At 43.0% G+C, this 20,491-nt stretch overlaps 1 protein-coding gene across 1 annotated transcript in view; it reads right to left on the bottom strand.

Annotated features, from left to right (window-relative positions):
• dnah9l (dynein, axonemal, heavy polypeptide 9 like) overlaps positions 1–20,491 on the bottom strand; it is a 432,311-nt gene that overhangs the window by 275,341 nt on the left and 136,479 nt on the right. Inside the window, exon 33 of the mRNA XM_043693603.2 lies at positions 14,493–14,653. Within this exon, the coding sequence (XP_043549538.2) occupies positions 14,493–14,653 (161 nt within the window). The remainder of the gene's footprint in view (positions 1–14,492; positions 14,654–20,491) is intronic.

Below are 20,491 nucleotides of genomic sequence, written 5' to 3'. Positions count from 1 at the left end.
AGGGAGGACACTATGGAGGGCTTGAGCAGTGAGGCTTTATGGGTGGAGCTGAGAAATAAGGGTGCAGTTACATTGTTGGGGCTGTATGACAGGCCTCTCAACTGTGAGCGTGAGGTAGAAGAACAAATCGGTAAACAAATGATGGAAAGGTGTAGAGGCAATAGGGTAGTCGTGATGGGAGATTTTAATTTTCCCAATATTGACTGGGATACACTTAGCATCCGAAGTCTGGATGGGGTAGAATTTGTGAGAAGTGTTTAGGAGAGTTTTCTAGAGCAATATGTCAATAGTCTGACGAGGGATGGGGCCATATTGAACCTGGTGTTGGGGAAGGTCCAGGCCAGGTGGTAGAAGCTGTGGTGGGGGATTTATTTGGGAACAGTGACCACAATTCTGTAAGTTTTAAAATACTCGTAGACAAAGATAAGAGTGGTCCTAAGGGAAGAGTACTAAACTGGACTAAGGCCAGTTATATCAAAATTAGGCAGAAGTTGGGAAATGTGGATTGGACACAGCTATTTGAAGGGAAGTCCACATTTGATATGTGGAAGGCTTTCAAAGATAGATTAAAGGTAGTGTAGGACAGGCATGTCCCATTGAAGGCAAAGGACAGGAAAGGCAAGATTCATGAACCGTGGACAGCAGGAGAAATCGTGTAACTAGCCAAGAGAAAAAGGGAAGTGCACATAAGGTCCAGGCTGCTAAGAACAGAATGAGCCATGGAGGAATATTGGAAGAGTAGGACCAGTCTTAAACGAGGAATCAAGTGGGCTAAAAGGGGTCATGAATAGCTTTAGTGAGCAGAATTAAGGAGAATCCCAAAGCCTTTTATTCTTATGTAAGTAAGCAGGTAATTAGAGAAAGGATTGGTCCACTAAAGGATAATGAAGGAAGGCTGTGTGTCGAACCTGAGAGAATGGGTGAGATTCTGAATGATTACTTTGAATCAGTGTTCACTGAGGAGAGAGACATGATGAATGTTGAGATTGTTTGATTAGTCTGGATCACGTTGACATAAGTAGAGGAGGTGTGTTGGGTAGCTAGAGGTTATTAAGGTAGACAAATCCCCAGGTCCAGATGGGATCTATCCCAGGTTGCTGAGGGAGGTGAGAGAGGAAATAGCTGGGGCCCTGACAGATATCTTTGTGGCATCCTTAAACACTGGTGAGGTGCCAGTGGACTGGACGGTTGCTCATGTTGTCCCCCTGTACAAGAAGTGTAGTATGGATATTCCGGGTAACTACAGGCCAGTGAGCCTGATGTCAGTGGTGGGAGAGTTGCTGGAGAAGGTACTGAGGGATAGGATCTATTTATATTTAGAAAAGAATGGGCTAATCAGTGATAGGCAACATGGTTTTGTGGGGGGGAGATCGTGCCTTACCAATTTAATAGACTTCTTGGAGGAAGTGACCAAGTTGATAGATGAAGGAAGGGCTGTTAATGTCATACACATGGACTTTTCCCCATGGTAAACTAATAAAGAAAGTGAAGTCACATGTTGTGCAAGGTGTTCTAGCTAGGTGGATAAAGAACTGGTTGAGCAACAGGAGACAGTAATAGTCGAAGGGAGTTTCTTGAAATGGAGAAAGGTGTTCCACAGGGATCAGTGCTGGGGCCACTGTTGTTTGTGATATACATAAATAATCTGGAAGAGGGCACCGTTCATCTGATCAGCAAGTTTGCAGATGGCACGAGGATTGGTGGAGTAGCAGAAAGCATAAAGCTATGTCAAAGAATACAGGAGATATAGATAAACTGGAGAATTGGGTGGAGAAATGGTAGATGGAGGTCAATCCAGGCAAATGTGTGGTGATGCATTTTGGGAAGTCTAATTCTAGAGCAAACTATACAGTGAACGGCAGAGTCTTGGGCAAAGTTGATGAGCAGAGAGATCTGGGAATGCAGCTCCATTGTACCCTAAAAGTTGCTGCACAGGTGGATAGAGTGGTCAAGAAGGCATATGGTATGCTAGCTTTCATTGGACCGGGTATTGAGTATAGCAGCTGGCAGGTCATGTTAAAATTGTACAAGACTTTGGTTCAGCCACATTTAGAACACTGTGTACAGTTCTGGTCGCCACATTACCAAAAGGATGTAGATGCTTTCGAAAGGGTGCAGAGAAGGTTTATGAGGATGTTGCTTGGTATGGAGGGTGCTAGCTATGAAGAAAGGTTGAATAGGTTAAGTTTGTTTTCATTAGGAAAAAGGAGATTGAGGGGGGACCTGATTGAGGTTTACAAAATCATGAAGGGTATAGACAGGGTAGATAGAGATAAGCTTTTTTCCCAGGGTGAAGGATTCAATAATGAGATGTCACGCTTTCAAGGTGAGAGGTGAAAGGTTTAAGGGGGATACACGCAACATGTACTTTACACAGAGGGTGGTGGGTGTGTGGAACACGATGCCAGCAGAGGTAGTAGAGGCAGGCACGGTAGATTAATTTAAGATGCGTCTGGACAGATGCATGAGTAGGTGGGGAGCAGAGGGATGCTTAGGAATTGGGCGACAGGTTTAGACAGTAGATTTGGATCAGCTCAGACTTGGAGGGCTGAAGGGCCTGTTCCTGAGCTGTAAATTTTCTTTGTTCTTTGTATCTTGTTCAGAACACTTGATGCTGTCAGGTAGTACACCCATATCTCCATAACACTACATGGAGTACAGTGGTCAATAGTGATCATTGCGTGTGGAGAAGTTACTTAAGCCCTGAAACTGATCTTAAGCATCCAAACAAGAAAATAATATAACTTTTGGGTGGAGTTTCATCCTTGCAAGATGGTAACTATCGTACAGAATGAGAGATAAAATAGGCAATCTTGAATAGCACAGAATAAACTGTGAGAGAGGCATCAACTTCAAACAACAAGAGGCAAATTCTGAACTGACATCAGGACACTTATCACAAATAATCTAGGCATGGAATAATTTTTGGTGTAGACAAATGACAATAACAGCCTTATAATCTTGCAAACAATTAGATTCTCTGAAAGGGGTTTGTTTGATGAACTTAGAAACATTATTTTAATGTCTGGTTACAAGACATGGAGGTGTCACTGACTATTCCTCATCCCTTCTTGTCTGGAAGAAGATGGTTGTGAGCTGTTTTTCAAGTTGCTACAGTCCCTGGGCTGTAGGGTCATCCACAGTGCTGTTAGGAATGGAGTTGCAGGATTTTGACCCAGCAGTAAAGGAATTGAGAAACTGCCACTACTATTTTCAAGTATATCAAAAATGTGACTGAAGCTATTTGTGGCAGATCATACTAATTGTGATTAAGTCAGTGTTGCAGTGTAGGCAGCATGAATTAATGGCCCTAGAAATAGTGGTGGTCATCTTCCAAGACTCAATAGACTCTGGAACAGCTCCTACAAATTGGAGGGTAGTAAATGTAACCTCTCGGTTTAAAAAAAAGGCAAATAGTAACCCAGGAATTAAAGACTGGCCAGCCTGACATCAGTAGTGGGGATAATGCTAGAGTCCATTATAAAAGTCCATTAGTATCTGAGCATTTGGAAAAAGGATCAAACAGTGTTGGTATGGATTTATAAAACGGAAATCATATTTCACAAATCTACATGAATTCTTCGAGGATGTAACTAGTAGAGTTGATGAGGAGCAGCGGATGTGGTTTATTTGGACTCGCAAAAGGCTTTCAATTAAATCCCACATAAAAGATTAGTGTGCAAAATTAAAGCACATGGGGTTGAAGTAGTGTATTGAGATGCACAGAAAACTGGCTGACTGACAGGAAATAAAGCATTCGAATAAACGGTCTTTTTCCAAATAGCAGGCAGTGACTAGTTGGTACGGTGGGGACCAGCGCTACAACCTTAACTATTCACAATATATATTAGTGATTTAGATGAGGGAATTAAATATCTCTAAATTTGCAGATGACACAATTGGGTGGGAGGAGCTTGAGGAGAATGCAGAGATGCTTAAGCATGATTTGGAGAAGCTGAGTGAGTGGAGCAAAAATATTATTACCCGAATTAAAAAATTATTACCCAAATGGCTATAAATTGAGAGAATGGAAAATGCAATGAGACCTTGGTGTCCTCATAAACCGGTGATTGAAGGCAAGTATTCAGGTGCAGCAAGCGGTCAAGCTGACAAATGGTACATGGCCTTCAACTGGGAGTGTACAAATTGAGTGTGTTTGAATACAGGAGTAAGGGTGTCCTGCTGCAATTATGCAGGGCCTTGGTAAGACTTGGAATATTCTGAGCAGTTTTGATCTCCTTATCTGAAGAAGAATGTCTTTTCTAAAGAGGGAATGCAGCAAAGGGTTACCAGACTAATTCCTGGGATGGTAGGACTGACATAAGATGAGAGGTTGAATCAGTTAAGATTATATTTCCTAGAGTTCAAAAGAATGAGGAGGGAAATCTCATGGAAACTGATAAAATTCTAACAGGACGAAACAAGGTAAATGCAGAATGGATGTTCCCAATGATGGAGGAGTATGGAACCAGGGATCTAAGGGTCTAAGGATACAGGATACACAATTCAGGATTGAGATAAAGGTAAATTTCTTCACCAAGAGAGTGGTAAGCCTGTGGAATTCGCTATCACAGAAAGCAGTTGTGAGCAAAATGTTATATGATTTTAAGGAGTTGGATGTAGCACTTGGGATCAAAGAATATGAAGGCTATGCAGGGACTTTCATGATTTAATAATTATTACAGGAATGATATGGACTAATCGTCAACATAATTTCCCTTGTAAGCTATGGCTTGGCTACCTTTTCCTTATTACTGTTGTGCCAGACAGGACTGAACAATTGTTGCAGTTCACCCTTGTGCTCTTTAAATGTTTGCCACTGCCTTTTCACCAACATCCTTTTAAGTATCATTGTCCAAGTTCATCATAGCCAACTTGTGCCTCATACAATTGTAATTTCCTCTATTTAGATTCAGGACCCTAGTCTCAGAATCAACTACTGTATATTAATCTCGATCTTAACAAAGAAATCCACCATACTATTGTCACTCATCCCCAAGGGGCCTCACACAACTAGAATCATAGAATGACACAATACAAAAGAAGCCCTTTGGTCCATCGAGTCTGTGCTGCCAAAAATATACTACCAACTAAACTAGTCTCTTTCCCAGAATAGTCCTGAATGTTACAACACTTCAGGCATTCATCCAAGTTCTTTTTAAAAGTTGTGAGACTTCCTGTCTTAACTATCCTTCCAGGCAGTGCTTTTCAGATCCCGCCACCCTCTGGATGAAAATATTTTTCTTCAAATCGCCTCTAAACCTCCCAACTGTCACTTTCAAATTCTGCACCCTTGTTACTGGCCCTTTGACTAAGAGAAACAGCTGCTCTCTATTCATCCTGTCAAAGCACCTCATAATCTAATACACCTGTATCAGGTTCCCCCCTTGACTTTCTCTGCTCCAGAGACAACAATCTGAAATTATCCAGTCTCTCCTCATAGATGAGATGCCCTATTCCAGAACACATCCTGGTGAATCTCCTTTGGACCGCCTCCAACACAGTCACCCCATCAAATCCTTCTACTTTAAGGCAATCCCAGTTAAGGTAAGATGAAATCCCCTACAACGATAACCCTGTTCCTCTCCCACCTTTTCTGTGATTTGCCTACATATCTGTTCCACTCTCCCCTGATTGTTCGGATGCTCGTTTTATAATCCCAGCAAAGTAATCACTCATTTTTTAGATTAGATTCCCTACAGTGTGGAAACAGGCCTTTTGTCCCAACAAGTCCACACCGATCTTCTGAACAGGAACCCATCCAGACCCATTTCCCCCTGACTAATGCATCTAACACTATGAGCAATTTAGCATGGCCACTTCACCTGACCTGCACATCTTTGTGACTGTGGGAGGAAACTGGAGCACCCGGAGGAAACCTATGCAGACACAGGGAGAATGTGCAAACTCCACACAGTCACCTGATTCGGGAATCGAACCCAGCACCTTGGCACAGTGCTAACCAATGAGCCACTATGCTGTCCCATCTAAGCTTTACCCTCATTTGAAGAGACTTCTTGGACATTTCCCTCATTAATTCAGTGATGGTTTCCTTTATCAATAATGCAATGTCTCTACCTCTTTGACATTGCATTATTGATAAAGGACATTCCCCCATGTCCCATTTGAATATTCTATATGTTAGAATGTTAAGATGTCAGTCTTACTATTCCTTCATCAGGGCTTTTGCCCGAAACGTCGATTTTGCCTGTCCTCGGATGCTGCCTGAATTGCTGTGCTCTTCCAGCATCACTGACCTAAAAAGGTGTCAACTTGATGAAGCTACAAAACTGGACTAACTTTATGCTAAAGAGCATAAACAGCAAGTAATAGACAGTTAAGTGATCAATGTGTCAACCTAAGCTCTGCAGTCCTATCACTTCCAGTCGTGAATGGTGGTGGACAATTATACAACCCAGAGGAGGCGGCGGCGGCTCCACAAACACTCCCATCCTCAATCATGGAAACATCCCAACATATCAGTGCAAAAGATAAGGCTGAAGCATTCACAGCAATCTTCAGCCAAATGTGTAGAGTAAATAATCCATATTGGCCTCCTCCAGTGGTCCATAGCATTATAGATACCAGTCTTCAGCCAATTCGATTCACTCTGCACGCTATTAAGAAGCGATGGGAAACATTGGATACTGCAAAGGCTATGGGCCCTGACAACATTCCAGCAATAATATTGTAGACTTGTGTTCCAGAACTTGCTGCTCTTCTAGCACAGCTATGACACTGGCATCTACAATCAATGTGAAAAATTGCCCAGGTATGCCCTGTACACAAAAAGCAGGGCAAATCCAAACTGGCCAGTTACCGCCCCATCAGTCTACACTCAATCATCAGTAAAGTGATGGAAAGTGTCAACAACTGTTCTATCAAGTAGCACCTGATCAGCAATAACCTGCTCAATGACACGCAGTTTGGGCTCTGCTAGGGCTGCTCAGCTCCTGGTCTCATTACAACCTTTGGTTTAGACATGGACAAAAGGACTTGCCTCCAAAGAGTGACAGCCCTTAACATCAAGACTGCAATCGACTAAATGTGTCATCAAAGAGCCCCAGCAAAACTGGAATCAATGGAAATCAAGGGTAAGCTCTCCAGTGATGAGAGTTATACCTGGCATATAGGAAGATAGTCATGGTTGTTAGAGGTCAGCCATCTCAGCACCAGGATCTCTCTGCAGGACTCCTCAGAGTAGTGTCCTAGACCCAACCATCTTCAGCTGCTTCAATGACCTCTCCATCATAAAGTCAGAAGTGGGGATATTTGCCAATGATTGCACAATGTTCAGCACCGCTTGCAGCTCCTCAAATACTGAAGCAGTACATGCTCAAATGCAACAAGATCAGGATAATATTGAGGCTTGGGCTGACAAGTGGCAAATAACATGCACACCACAAAAATGTCAGGCAATGACCATCTCCAGTAAAAGACAATCTAACCCATTGTCCATTTACATTCAATGTATTACCATCACTGAATCCCCCACTATTAACAGCCTTGGGGTTACCATTGACCAGAAATTAAACTGGACTCACCACATAATCACAATAACTACAAGAGCAGGTCAGAGACTAGGAATGCTGCAACACATGACTCACCTCCTGATTCCCCAAAGTCTGTCCATCTTCTACAAGTCAGGAGTGTGATGGTATACTCCCCACTTATCTGGATGGGTGCAGCTCCAACAACATTCAAGAAGCTTGACAACATCCAGAACCAAGCAGCCTTGATTGGCACCACATCCAAAAGTATCTATTCCCTTCACCAATGACTGTCAGTCGCAGCAGTGCAAACTGTCTACAAGGTGCACTGCAGAAATTCAAAGATACTTAGACAATCCCTTCCAAACCCATAACTGCTTCCATTGAGGAGGACAAAGGTAACAGATACATGAGAACACCACCAATTACAAGCTCTCCTCCAAGTCACCCACTATCCTGACTCGGAAATATTTCACTATTTCTGTCACTGGGTCAAATTCCTGGAATTCCATTCTAATTGGCATCTTTCATTCTAAACCTTCAGCAAGTGGATTGCAGCAGCTCAAGAAGTTAACTCATTATCACCTCCAAGGGCAACTAGGGACGAAAAATAAATGCTGGCCAGCCAGCGACTCCCACGTACCACAAATTAATTTTTAAAAAGTCATATTCTCACATGCTAACCACCACTCTTAGCTCAGCCACCTTATCAATCAAGCTCCTGGCACTAAAATCTTGGGGTTCAAGTCCTTAGCTCCCCGAAAGTGGCCCCTGAAGTAGATAGGGTGGTACAGAAGGAAAATGGCATGCTTGCTTTTATTGGTCAGGGAACTGAGTACAAGAGTCAGGATGTCATGTTGTAGATTTATAAGATTTTGGTTAGGCCACACTTAGAGTATTGTGTTCAATTCTTGTCAGAGTGGATAAAGAATGCAGCTGGAAATGGCACAGCAGGTCAAGCAGCATCAACGGAGGAGGGGATTAAACGTTTCAGGTTGGAACTTTTCATCTAGACTAGGGGAGGTGAAGGGGGTCTGAGAAATAAATGAAGGGAGGGGGTGGGCCTGGGGAAAAGGTGGGTGGGATGGTGATAGGTGGATGCAGGTAAGAGGTGGCTGTCATTGGTCATTGAGAAGGGTGGAGCAGATAGGTGGGAAGGAAGAATGGATAGGTAGGGTCAGGATGAAGGGGGTGGGGGGAAGCAGGAGGGGTGGGCTTAGGATGAGGTCAACAGTGGGGAGATTTGGAAACTGGTGAATTCTACGAAAAGCCTTATGATTGTAAGCTCACTAGGCTGAAGTGGAGGTGTTCTTTCTCCAGCGTGTGTTTGGCCTTGTTTTGATCATGGAGGTAACCCAGATTGGACATGTCTTTGGGGTAATGGGAGGGGGTGTTGAAATGGCTGGCATCAGAAGGTGGGGCTGATTGGAGAGTGCAAACAATAAATTTTCCCTGAACTAGTTCCTGATTTTGCGCTCAGTCTCTCCAGAAGGATGTGGATGCTTTGGAGATGGTACAGAAGAGTTTATCAGAATGCTGTCTAGATTAAATAGTATGAGCTATAAGTAGATGCTACAAAAACTTGGGTTCTTTTCTCTGGAATGGTGGAGGCTGAGGGGAGACTTGATAGAAGAGCATAAAATTAGGAGATGCATAAATAAGGTTCATGATCAGAATCTTTTCCCCAGAGCTGAAATGTCTAATACTAGGGTACAGGTATTTAATCAACTAGGAGAAAGTGAGGACTGCAGATGCTGGAGATCAGAGCTGAAAAATATGTTGCTGGAAAAGCGCAGCAGGTCAGGCAGCATCCAAGGAGCAGGAAAATCGACGTTCCGGGCATAAGCCCTTCTTCAGGAATGAGGAAGGTGTGCCAAGCAGGCTAAGATAAAAGGTAGGGAGGAGGGACTTGGGGGAGGGGCGTTGGGAATGCGATAGGTGGAAGGAGGTTAAGATGAGGGTGATAGGCTGGAGAGGGGGTGGGGGCGGAGAGGTCGGGAAGATTGCAGGTCAAGAAGGCGGTGCTGAGTCTGAGGGTTGGGACTGAGATAAGGTGGGGGGAGGGGAAATGAGGAAGCTGGAGAAATCTGCATTCATCCCTTGTGGTTGGAGGGTTCCTAGGCAGAAGATGAGGCACTCTTCCTCCAGGCGTTGCGTTGTCATGGTCTGGCAATGGAAGAGGCCAAGGACTTACATGTCCTTGGCGGAGTGGGAGGGGGAGTTAAAGTGTTCCGCCACGGGGCGGTTGGGTTGGTTGGTGTGGGTGTCCCAGAGGTGTTCTCTGAAACGTTCCACAGTAGGCGGCCTGTCTCCCCAATGTAGAGGAGGCCACATCCGTTGCAGCGGATGCAGTAAATGATGTGTGTGGAGGTGCAGGTAAATTTCTAACGGATATGGAAGGATTCCTTGGGGCCTTGGAGGGAAGTGAGGGAGGAGGTGTGGGCGCAAGTTTTGCATTTCTTGCGGTTGCAGGGGAAGGTGCCGGGAATGGAGGTTGGGTTGGTGGGGGGGTGGTCCTGATAAGGGAGTCGCGGAGGGAGTGGTCTTTCCGGAACACTGATAGGGGAGGGGAGGGTAATATATCCTTGGTGGTGGGGTCTGTTTGGAGGTGGCGGAAATGACGAAGGATGATACGATGTATCTGGAGGTTGATGGGGTGGTAGGTGAGGACCAGTGGGGTTCTGTCCTGGTGGCGATTGGAGGGGCGGGGTTCAAGGGCAGAGGAGCGGGAAGTTGAGGAGATGCGGTGGAGAGCATCGTCAACCACATCTGAGGGGAAATTGCGGTCTTTGGAGAAGGAGGCCATCTGGATTGTTCGGTATTGGAATTGGCCCTCCTGGGAGCAGATGCGGTGGAGGCGAAGGAATTGGGAATATGGGATGGCGTTTTACAGGGGGCAGGGTGGGAGGAGGTGTAATCTAGGTAGCTGTGGGAGTCAGTCGGTTTACAGTAAATGTCCATGTTGAGTCGGTCGCCCGAGATAGAAATGGAGAGGTCTAGAAAGGGGAGGGAGGAGTCTGAGATGGTCCAGGTAAATTTGAGGTCGGGGTGGAAGGTGTTAGTAAAATGGATGAACTGTTCAACCTCCTCGTGGGAGCACGAGGTAGCGTCGATACAGTCATCGATGTAGTGGAGGAAAAGGTGGGGGATGGTGCCAGTGTAGCTGCGGAAGATGGACTGTTCCACATATCCGACGAAGAGGCAGGCATAGCTGGGGCCCATGCGGGTGCCCATGGCTACTCCTTTGGTTTGGAGGAAGTGGGAGGATTGGAAAGAGAAGTTGTTCAGAGTGAGGACCATTTCAGTCAGTCAAAGGAGAGTGTCAGTGGAAGGATACTGGTTGGGTCGGCGGGAAAGGAAGAAGCGGAGGGCTTTGAGGCCTTCGTGATGGGGGATGCAGTCACCTTCAAGGTCCTACTTCTTAATCTACGACCTAGCCAGCTAAACTCTTGATGCAAGACATCATCCTTCAATCTACCTATAGCATTGGTACCAATGTGTACCACAACCTTATCTGCCTTCTTATCCTCCTCAGTGACATCCCTGACCCTGGCACCAAAGAGGCAACACACCAACCTGGAGTCACACCCATCACTACAGAAACGCTTGTCTGTCCTCAATTAATGAATCACCCATCACTATTGCTCCTGCTTTTTTTTTCCTCCTCTCCTGTACAGTCAGGCCACTTGTGATGCCAGAAGCCTGGCTCCTTCTGCACTCTCGAGGTACCAGCACCATCCTCAGCTTCCAAAATAGAAAACTGATTTGTGAGCAAGACCATGGGGGACTCTTGCACTGCTGCCTGTTTCTCCTTAACTGCTTGGTGATCATCTATGCCCATCTTTCTTTCAGTCCATTCAGTTGCAGCATGACCACCTCCCTACACAAGCTATCCACGTAACTCTCAGGCTCGTGATGTGTCATTGTGTCTCCAGAGGCCACTTGAGCTCAGAGTTGCTCCAGCTTGTGCAGTTGGCAGCACTTCTTGCACACATGGTCATCCTGGATGCTGGTGGGATCTGTGATCCCCATATGATAGGTCACATATTCCACTTGGTTGCTCTTGCCTGCCATCATTTAAACTTCCTTAGTCTTTCACAAACTTCCTTTGACTTACTAGCTAAATTTAACTTTATCCCTAAATAATTTTACACATTTTTAAATAACTGGTGATTTAAGAACAGTTCCCGAATGTAGTTCCCTTACCAGCCAATCAGCTGCTTTCCTGTCATGTCATTGAATTTTTTTCCCCCCATTACAGAATGAGTGGAATAATCCTCAACTGTCAAATCTTTCCACTCAACACTCTACGCACATACCCCACTGGCTCCAATGCTGTCCTGGCTTCCAGATAAGATCAACAATTACTCCTTTCTTATAACATAATACCCAGTCTAGGTTGGCAGGTTCTCTAGTTGATTCCTCAATGTTTGGTTAAGAATGGTATTGTTATTAATTTGATTTACCCAATCGATATGCCAAATAAAATCACCCATAAATACAATATCTTCTTTATTGCATGAATTGCTAATATCCTATTTAACGTAATTCCCAACATCATCTCTTCAGTTTTGGGTTTATACACAACCCCCACTAAGTTTTTTTAAAATCCCTCAGTGTTACTCAGCTTGACGCCTGCAGATTCTACATTGCTGGATCTAATATCCTTCTGCATCATTAAGGCACACATCAGGAGTGTGATGGAATACTTGCCTGAGTGAGTGGTGCTTCAGGTATACTCAAGAAGCTCCAGGTCAAAGCAGCTCACTTGATTGACACCACATCCACAAACATTCAGTCACTCCACCACCAACATTCCTAGCAGCAGTGTATACTATCTACAAGATGCACTGCATAAACTTGCTAAAGATTCTTAGACAGCACTGTCCAGACCCCATGAGCACTATCACCTAGAAGGACAAGAACAGCAGATACATAGGAATACCATCACCTAAAAGTTCCCCTCCAAGCTATTCACCACCCCAATTTGAACTAAATTGCTGATCCTTCACTGTTGCTCGGTCAAAATCATGGAATTCCCTCCCTAATGGCATTGAGAGTCCACCTACAGCACCATGACTGCAGCAGTTCTTTTAAGGCAGTTCATTACCACCGTCTGAAGGGCAACTAGGGACCGGCAATAAATGCAGGTCCAGCCAGCGACGTGAGTGATTTTTTTTTTAAAAGTAGTGATAATACAAATCAAGGTAAGGTCTTTACTCAAATGTGGAATGAAGTATTTGTGTGTGGAATATACTTGATATTTCTGATGGCTTAAAAAGTTTTATCAGATGTTATGGACCCTCCAAATATTTTAAGAAGATAGCTTGGACCCTTATTCTTTCTTATTTTTAAAGGTAAATATCAGGTGCTATGTTCCAGATGCAATGCCACTGGTCAATTACTAGGTGTTGAGCAAAGTACACTTTAGATTAGATTAGATTACTTTACAGTGTGGAAACAGGCCCTTCGGCCCAACAAGTCCACACCGACCCGCCGAAGTGCAACCCACCCATACCCCTACATTTACCCCTTTATTTAAATACAAAGTTAAAATACAAACAAAGAGGAATTTAGAACAACTTAAAAAGGGCAGCACGGTGGCTCAGTGGTTAACACTGCTGCCTCACAGCTCCAGGAACCCGGGTTCAATTCCTGCCCCAGGTGACTGCCTGTGTGAAGTTTGCACATTCTCCCCGTGTCTGCGTAAGTTTCCTCTGGGTGCTCTGATTTCCTCCCAGAGTCCAAAGATGTGCAGGTTATGTGAATTAGCCATGCTAAATTGCCCATAGTATTAGGTGTATTAGTTAGGGGTAAATATAGGGTAGGGTTACTCTTCGGAGGATCGGTGTGGACTTGTTGGGCCAAATGGCCTGTTTCCATACTATATGTAAACTAATCTAATAGATACAGTACCTATTATTAATTAACCATTACAATATACCAACATCCCATGAACACAGCCCTTGGCAAAAAGGCAAATTCAGATGCAGATTCTCACATACTGTTCTCCAATCTAGGAGGGAAAAACATTGAGAGAATTCAGAAAGAGAATAGCAGCCAGGAGACATTCACTGAAGTTTCCAATTCTATTGAGACCAAAATATTTTCTGCTTAAAACTAAACCTAAAGACTTAAAAAAACTAGATGAGAACTGGCCACAAACAAGCTGCATCCATTGTTCCAACTTTAAAAAAAACCCAAGGCCTCATATATTTCTTACAAAAAACTTGTCACCTCTACCTTACAACCTCTCTTCAAAAGAAAACCAGGACAAAATTACCTCTTAAAGTGACAGTATTGTCACACAGGACTTCAGTCACTGAAGTAAGAAACTTGCATTTGACTGTTAACTGTTTTGAACCTGGCATGCGACCTTTGTGTGGTTTTCAGCTGGAATATTGTGCATAATTCTAGGTCCACATTATAGGAAAGATGCGAAAGCATTGGAGTGCTGAAGAGGTTTACCAGAATGGTTCCTGCGACATCCGCGATGAGAAAAAACATTTTCACATAGAGAATAGATAGGGAATGGAAGGCACTGCCTAGAAATGTGGTGAAGGCAGTTTCAATTGGAGACAATGTGCAGGGTTACAGGGAAAAGACGTGAGAGTGGCATTAAGCCAAAATGTTCATTTGTAGAGTCGTGTAAATGGCTGAATGGCCACATTCTGCACCACAATCCAGCAAATTCTCTGGTTCAGCAAAGGCCCAGTTCTGATGCAGCTGGATTTAGGAAGCACAATCTGTATTTTCATAAGTGATACATATCTCAGGATGATAATGACTTTACATTGGACAGCTGAGGTGGTCAATGCTCAAAATGATAAGACACCTTATAACATATGAGGAGAAATGAACAATAAGGATTTTAAAAATGTTTTTGAAAATAGTAAACTGCACAAGTGAACTATCATTAAACTATGGAGTATAAAACTGGCTACAGAAGTGTTAACTTATTAGATTGCTTCAAGCAAGTAAATGGATCAACACAGGCCTTACCTGTCAGTCAGAGGCGTAATTACCAACCGAGATGTATTACCAAGGTACTCATATGAATACTGAAACTGGGCATCACAGATATTAATGAAACACTGCCAATGACTATCATCCCATCTATGTCGCAGTTGCGATAGCCAAGCGAATGCTTGGCTATTAGTGACCTAGCAATAAAATTGACATTGAAAAATTGTAAACAAATATCTGAACAAAGTGTTTACATCTCTATGTTTGAAATGCAATAGCTAATTCCTTTTTATATGTTCCTTCTACATCTTACACATACTATCGCAGTGTGTACATGTAAATATTATTTTATTTGTGAAGTAAATAAACCGGAATTAAAATGTTCATTTTTTGAAAAAGGCATTGGGCAGGATCCTATGAGGCTCAGAGCAATGTGGGCAATGGTGAGATGTTCAGCAAAGCCCATCTCAATGTTGAGTTCATCCTGCTATACATTCTTTGCTCTGCGGTGTGACAAAGGCAATGGCAAGTTCCCAAGTGACATTCTTGTTTGCTTGTTAAATGTCTTCTCAACAGCCCAACTTGCCACAGGTTTCAATCTTAACAAACTTACCACAAAACTAGCCATCTGGAAAACTTGAGTGGGTTCAATTTATCATTTACACAAAAAGATCTCCATGTTGGACACTGGGTTAAAACAATTCTGTGGGAATTGTCAGATGCACTCCACGTCCAAAGCCTTTGGCATCTGATGTGTTACTCATATGAACCCTCATGGCACATCTCTAATCCACTTACAGGACACTTCTGCACTTCAATTCTGCACCAGCAAGTGTCATTTGCAGTGTTGCTGCAAAGACACTGTGTACGGGGACTGCACTTAACTCATGGACTGGACCAGGCTTCACTCATTGTCAATAGTATACTCACCCTCTGAATCTGTTTGGATACATACAGCATCCCTGCCTTGCATTACCCTACCATGCCTTTTTGCACATTGATCCTCAGCCAGAGCTACCAGGATCATGTCACTACTGTCTTTTAGTGCCAATTGCCACGGATACAAAGCCAGGAATTCAGCTTGCCACAGTTGTCAGTCCAGTCAAGGGGAATAGCTCTTGCTCCAGAGATTCTGCCACAGTAAGAGATGGCTCCTGATAAAAATCCAGGCCCTGCTCAGGGCAAACAGAGTCAAGATCTGCTCCTAAGAGGTAAGGAACCAAATGATGGGCAGTATACCATCTGTCTGAAATCTTTCTGCCCTATTATGAGCTGTTTAGCTGCTGAAATGAGAGAGAGGGGTAGGTATTACAGAAGAAGGTGGTGTGTGGCACACATATTAGTGTTGGTGCAGGTGGAGAGGTTGCCCGAATGAGAGAGGAGGCAGGGCAGAGGGTATAGCTAGTGGTGTAGCAGGTTGGAGTGGATGACAGCCAGTGAGGGAAGATATCGCAGGTACAGTGAGAATGGTAGAGCATGAACCTTGGGTTGAGGTGGGCACAGAAACAGAAATTTAGGAAACGAGAGAAATCAGTAGAGATGGTGGCAGTTATGGTGGTGGAGTGGAGAAGGACATTGATCTTCTTTTTACCGTGCTGGGCATTCCTCTAAGTGGCTGGGACTGCACTAACCTGGGTAGCAACCGTGGACCAGACTGACATGGTCCAGTGTCATGACTCTTGAAGGAAGAGGAATTTCTGTTTGCACACCACCCTGTCCCATAGGACTGCAAAGTGGACAACTGAATTCCCAGTGTGCCATGTCCATAACAAACATCAGGAGCCATGTTAGGAAGCCCCAGACTGATGATGATTGTCTGGTGCACAACAGCCTTTTAAATATGGCACTAGCACCAGGATTGTTGGTCATGCCTAGCATTCTCCAGTGAATGGTGAACTGTTCTAGGAATGCAAATGCTAAGAGGGGGTGAAAATCGATGTGATGTTTGCTATTAGGCCTGAAACCCCAATTAACATAAGTTTGGTAAAATACAGCAAGCTAACTCACTTGACCCTGCAGTGAGAATCATTCCACCAAACTGACACAGCTCCAACTTAGTCAAAAAAATAAAGTTTCGGCCCAATGGGTGACTTTTATTTGAGAAATTCACAGTAGTACACCACTTTCATCAAGGTCTAATGGACAACTAGTGCAGTGATGTTTTTATACTGACCTTCAATACCAGAACTTTTCCATGACAGGGAGTCTCTTGGTCAGAGGGAAGAAAATCAGATGATGTTGGGAATCCCAAGACCCCCAAATGATTATGACATCTCGCATTTTGCAGCAAATGCAGCATGACTCACACAACGTCCAGGCTTGGAATGATGAAGAAATCATTGCAACACACTGAGAGGTAATGACTATCTCTAACAAGTGATAATTGTGATTTTCTACGAGTTCCTCCCTCATTTTCATTTTGTGATCTATCATAGCTTCTGGGGTTTTACTTTTATCCTCTATGGTGAAGACTGATGCAAAATAATTGTGTATCATCGATAGTCACAGGTGAGGTGCCGGAAGACTGGAGGTTGGCAAACGTGGTGCCACTATTTAAGAAGGGCGGTAAAAACAAGCCAGGGAACTACAGACCAGTGAGCCTGACCTCAGTGGTGGGCAAGTTGGAGGGAATCCTGAAGGACAGGATGTGCATGTATTTGGAAAGGCAAGGACTGATTAGGGATAGTCAACATGGCTTTGTGTGTGGGGAATCATGTCTCACAAACTTAAATGAGTTTTTTGAAGAAGTAACAAAGATGATTGAAGAGGGCAGAGCAGTAGATGTGATCTATATGGACTTCACTAAGACGTTCGACAAGGTTCCCCATGGGAGACTGATTAGCAAGGTTAGATCTCATGGAATACAGGGAGAACTAGCCATTTGGATACAGAACTGGCTCAAAGGTAGAAGACAGAGGGTGGTGCTGGAGGGTTGTTTTTCAGACTGGAGGCCTGTGACCAGTGGAGTGCCACAAGGATCGGTGCTGGGGACCTCTACTTTTTGTCATTTACAGAAACGACTTGGATGCGGGCATAAGAGGTACAGTTAGTAAGTTTGCAGATGACACCAAAATTGGAGGTGTAGTGGACAGCAAAGAGGGTTACCTCAGATTACCACAGGATCTGGAACAGATGGGCCAATGGGCTGAGAAGTGGCAGATGGAGTTTAATTCAAATAAATGCAAGGTGCTGCATTTTGGGAAAGCAAATCTTAGCAGGACTCATACACTTAATGGTAAGGTCCTAGGGAGTGTTGCTGAACAAAGAGACCTTGTAGTGCAGGTTCAGGATAGTGAAGAAGGCATTTGGTATGCTATCCAAAATTGGTCAGATTATTGAGTACAGGAGTTGGGAGGTCATGTTGTGGCTGTACAGGACATTGGTTAGGCCACTGTTGGAATATTGCATGCACTTCTGGTCTCCTTCCTAACGGAAAGATGTTGTGAAACTTGAAAGGGTTCAGTAAAGATTTACAAGGATGTTGCCAGGATTGGAGGATTTGAGCTATAGGGAGAGGCTAAACAGGCTGGGGCTGTTTTCCCTGGAGCTTCGGAGGCTGAGGGGTGACCTGATAGAGGTTTACAAAATTATGAGGGGTGTGGATAGGATAAATAGCCAAAGTCTTTTCCCTGGAGTCTGGGAGCCCAGAACTAGACAGCATAGGTTTAGGGTGAGAGGGGAAAGATATAAAAGAGACCTAAGGAGCAACTTTTTCATGCAGAGGGTGGTACATGTATGGAATGAGCTGCCAGAGGATATGGTGGAGGCTGGTACAATTGCAACATTTAAGAGGCATTTGGATGGGTATATGAATAGGAAGGGTTTGGAGGGATATGGGCCGGGTGCTGGCAGGTGGGACTAGATTGTGTTGGGATTTCTGGTCGGCATGGACGGGTTGGACCGAAGGGTCTGTTTCCATGCTGTACATCTCTATGACTCTATGATCTGCCATTTTCTTATTTTCCATTAAAACCTCTCCAATCTCACTTATTAAAGGACCAATGTTGAGTTTGTTAACTCTTTCTTCTTTAAATATTTATAAAACCTCATACTATTTGTTTTAATATTTCTGGCTAGCTTTAATTTTTCCCTCTTAACTTTTACTGTTTTTTATATTCTCTGTCTGATCTCCTATGTACCACTTATCTTTGAGGATGGTTCATATGTGGAATAAACTACCAGGGAAAGTGGTAGAAGCAGGCACAGTCACAATATTTAAAAGACATTTGGACAGGTACATAAATAGGAAGGATTTAGAGGGATAATGAGTCAAATGCTAGCAAGTGAGATTAGTTTAGTTTGGAAAACCTGGTTGGTATGGACGAGTTGGACCGAAGAGTCTGTTTCTGTGCTGTATGACTTTATAATTATTTGTTTTTCCTTTTAGTTAATCAGATAATACATTCATTATATGGAAATTTTCTTAATCATTCGAAAGTATCTATCCTATGTATTCTGAAATATCCCTTAAATGAGAGTGTTGCATCTTTATTTACCTATCCTATCGACTAATTTGCCAAATCAGTTTGGTCAGCTCTGCTTTCACGCTCTCATTAGTCCCTTTATTTATTTTTTTAAAAAATATAGTCTCAGTCCCACTGCTGTCTCTCAAACTGAATGTAAAATTCAATCATGTTAAAGGCTACTGTTACCCGGGGTGCCTTCACAATGAGATCTTAATTAATCCCATCTCATTGCATAATACCAGGTCCAAACTAGCCTGCTGCCTGGTAAGCTCCAGAACATGCTGTTCTAAGAAACTGTCCTGAAAATATTCTACAAACTTTTCATCTAGGCTACCTTTTGCCCATCTGATTTTTCCAGGATTATATGCAGATTAAAGTCACCCATGATTATCACCAGCCTTTCTGACAACCTTTTATTATTTCTTTCTTTATGCTCCACCTGCCTATGTGGTAACTATAAGGGGGACTGGAAACCATTCTCACAAGTGACTTCCTTTTATCATTTCTACCTAAACAGTCTCTACATCTTGTTTTCCTGAACTCAGTTCATCACTCTCAATTTCACTAATACTATTAATTAAGACAGCCATCCCTTCATACTTTCCTAGTTTCCTGTTATTCCTAAATGTTCTGAACTCATCCAACCTGATTTAAAAATTCTTGCAAAGTAAGTAAACAAGATGTAGAAATATATAGTCAGAGAACACTAATTTTATTTGCTTTCCATCCCCTTCTGTCACATAAATGGAATTTTAAACATTTACTCTGAAAGAACATCATTTTTTGTAGTGATCACTTTTGGGAATAGAGCATTTTCAAAATTACATATCAATCCTAAACCTTTTCAGGATTCTACCCATTTGTTTGGTGTAACATGCACTTTATCTGACTCCAATGAATACTTCTGGCTTTTAAAACCTAGCTATGGAATACCGTAGCAAAACTATACGTTAAAACTCTATGTAATAGGAATAATGTATCAATAAAAGGAACTGTTTTTTTTCAGCTCCATATAACTCATACACAACAAACATCATAATCTACCATGGTGATTGCTATACTGTTGCTCTGTACATGACAGAATTATTAATGGATGGAATACAATTAAAATAGGGTTCATTTACTCAACAATAGTAAGATCTTCAAGTTCGTTTGAAACACTCTAGCACAAATATTGTGATTAGAGATCAAATTTTAAAAATTAAAATAAATCAAGGGAGTGCAATATCTAATTGGGTTTTCAGTAATACAGGTGTAAAACCAGTTGAGTTCAGTGGTAGTTGAGTAAGCCCTGATTAGAAAAACGAAGATAAAAACGTCATGTATTAAAACTGCAATCACTCTAAAGAAATACAGTCAAAATGATAAGAAATTTAGACTAAATACTAGAAAGTCAATTTGTACTTTAGCTAGTAAATGTAATCATGTCGCATATCAATGGAAAAGACCGAAGTGACTAAATCAAAACATTGTCATTTCTTTCCAGAACAACTGAGCAGCCCCTTTACAGAGAAATTATGTTTATTTTATGCTTTTAAGAATGCATTAGGGTAATTGCTACAACAAATT

Source organism: Chiloscyllium plagiosum, unplaced genomic scaffold (assembly GCF_037043375.1).
Source record: "Chiloscyllium plagiosum isolate Xiang-an unplaced genomic scaffold, Cpla_swu_hap1 HiC_scaffold_7, whole genome shotgun sequence".
In the NCBI taxonomy this organism is placed as follows: domain Eukaryota; kingdom Metazoa; phylum Chordata; class Chondrichthyes; order Orectolobiformes; family Hemiscylliidae; genus Chiloscyllium; species Chiloscyllium plagiosum.
The sequence above is the reverse complement of the archived record's forward strand: the minus strand, read 5'-3'. Positions and strand labels throughout refer to the sequence as shown.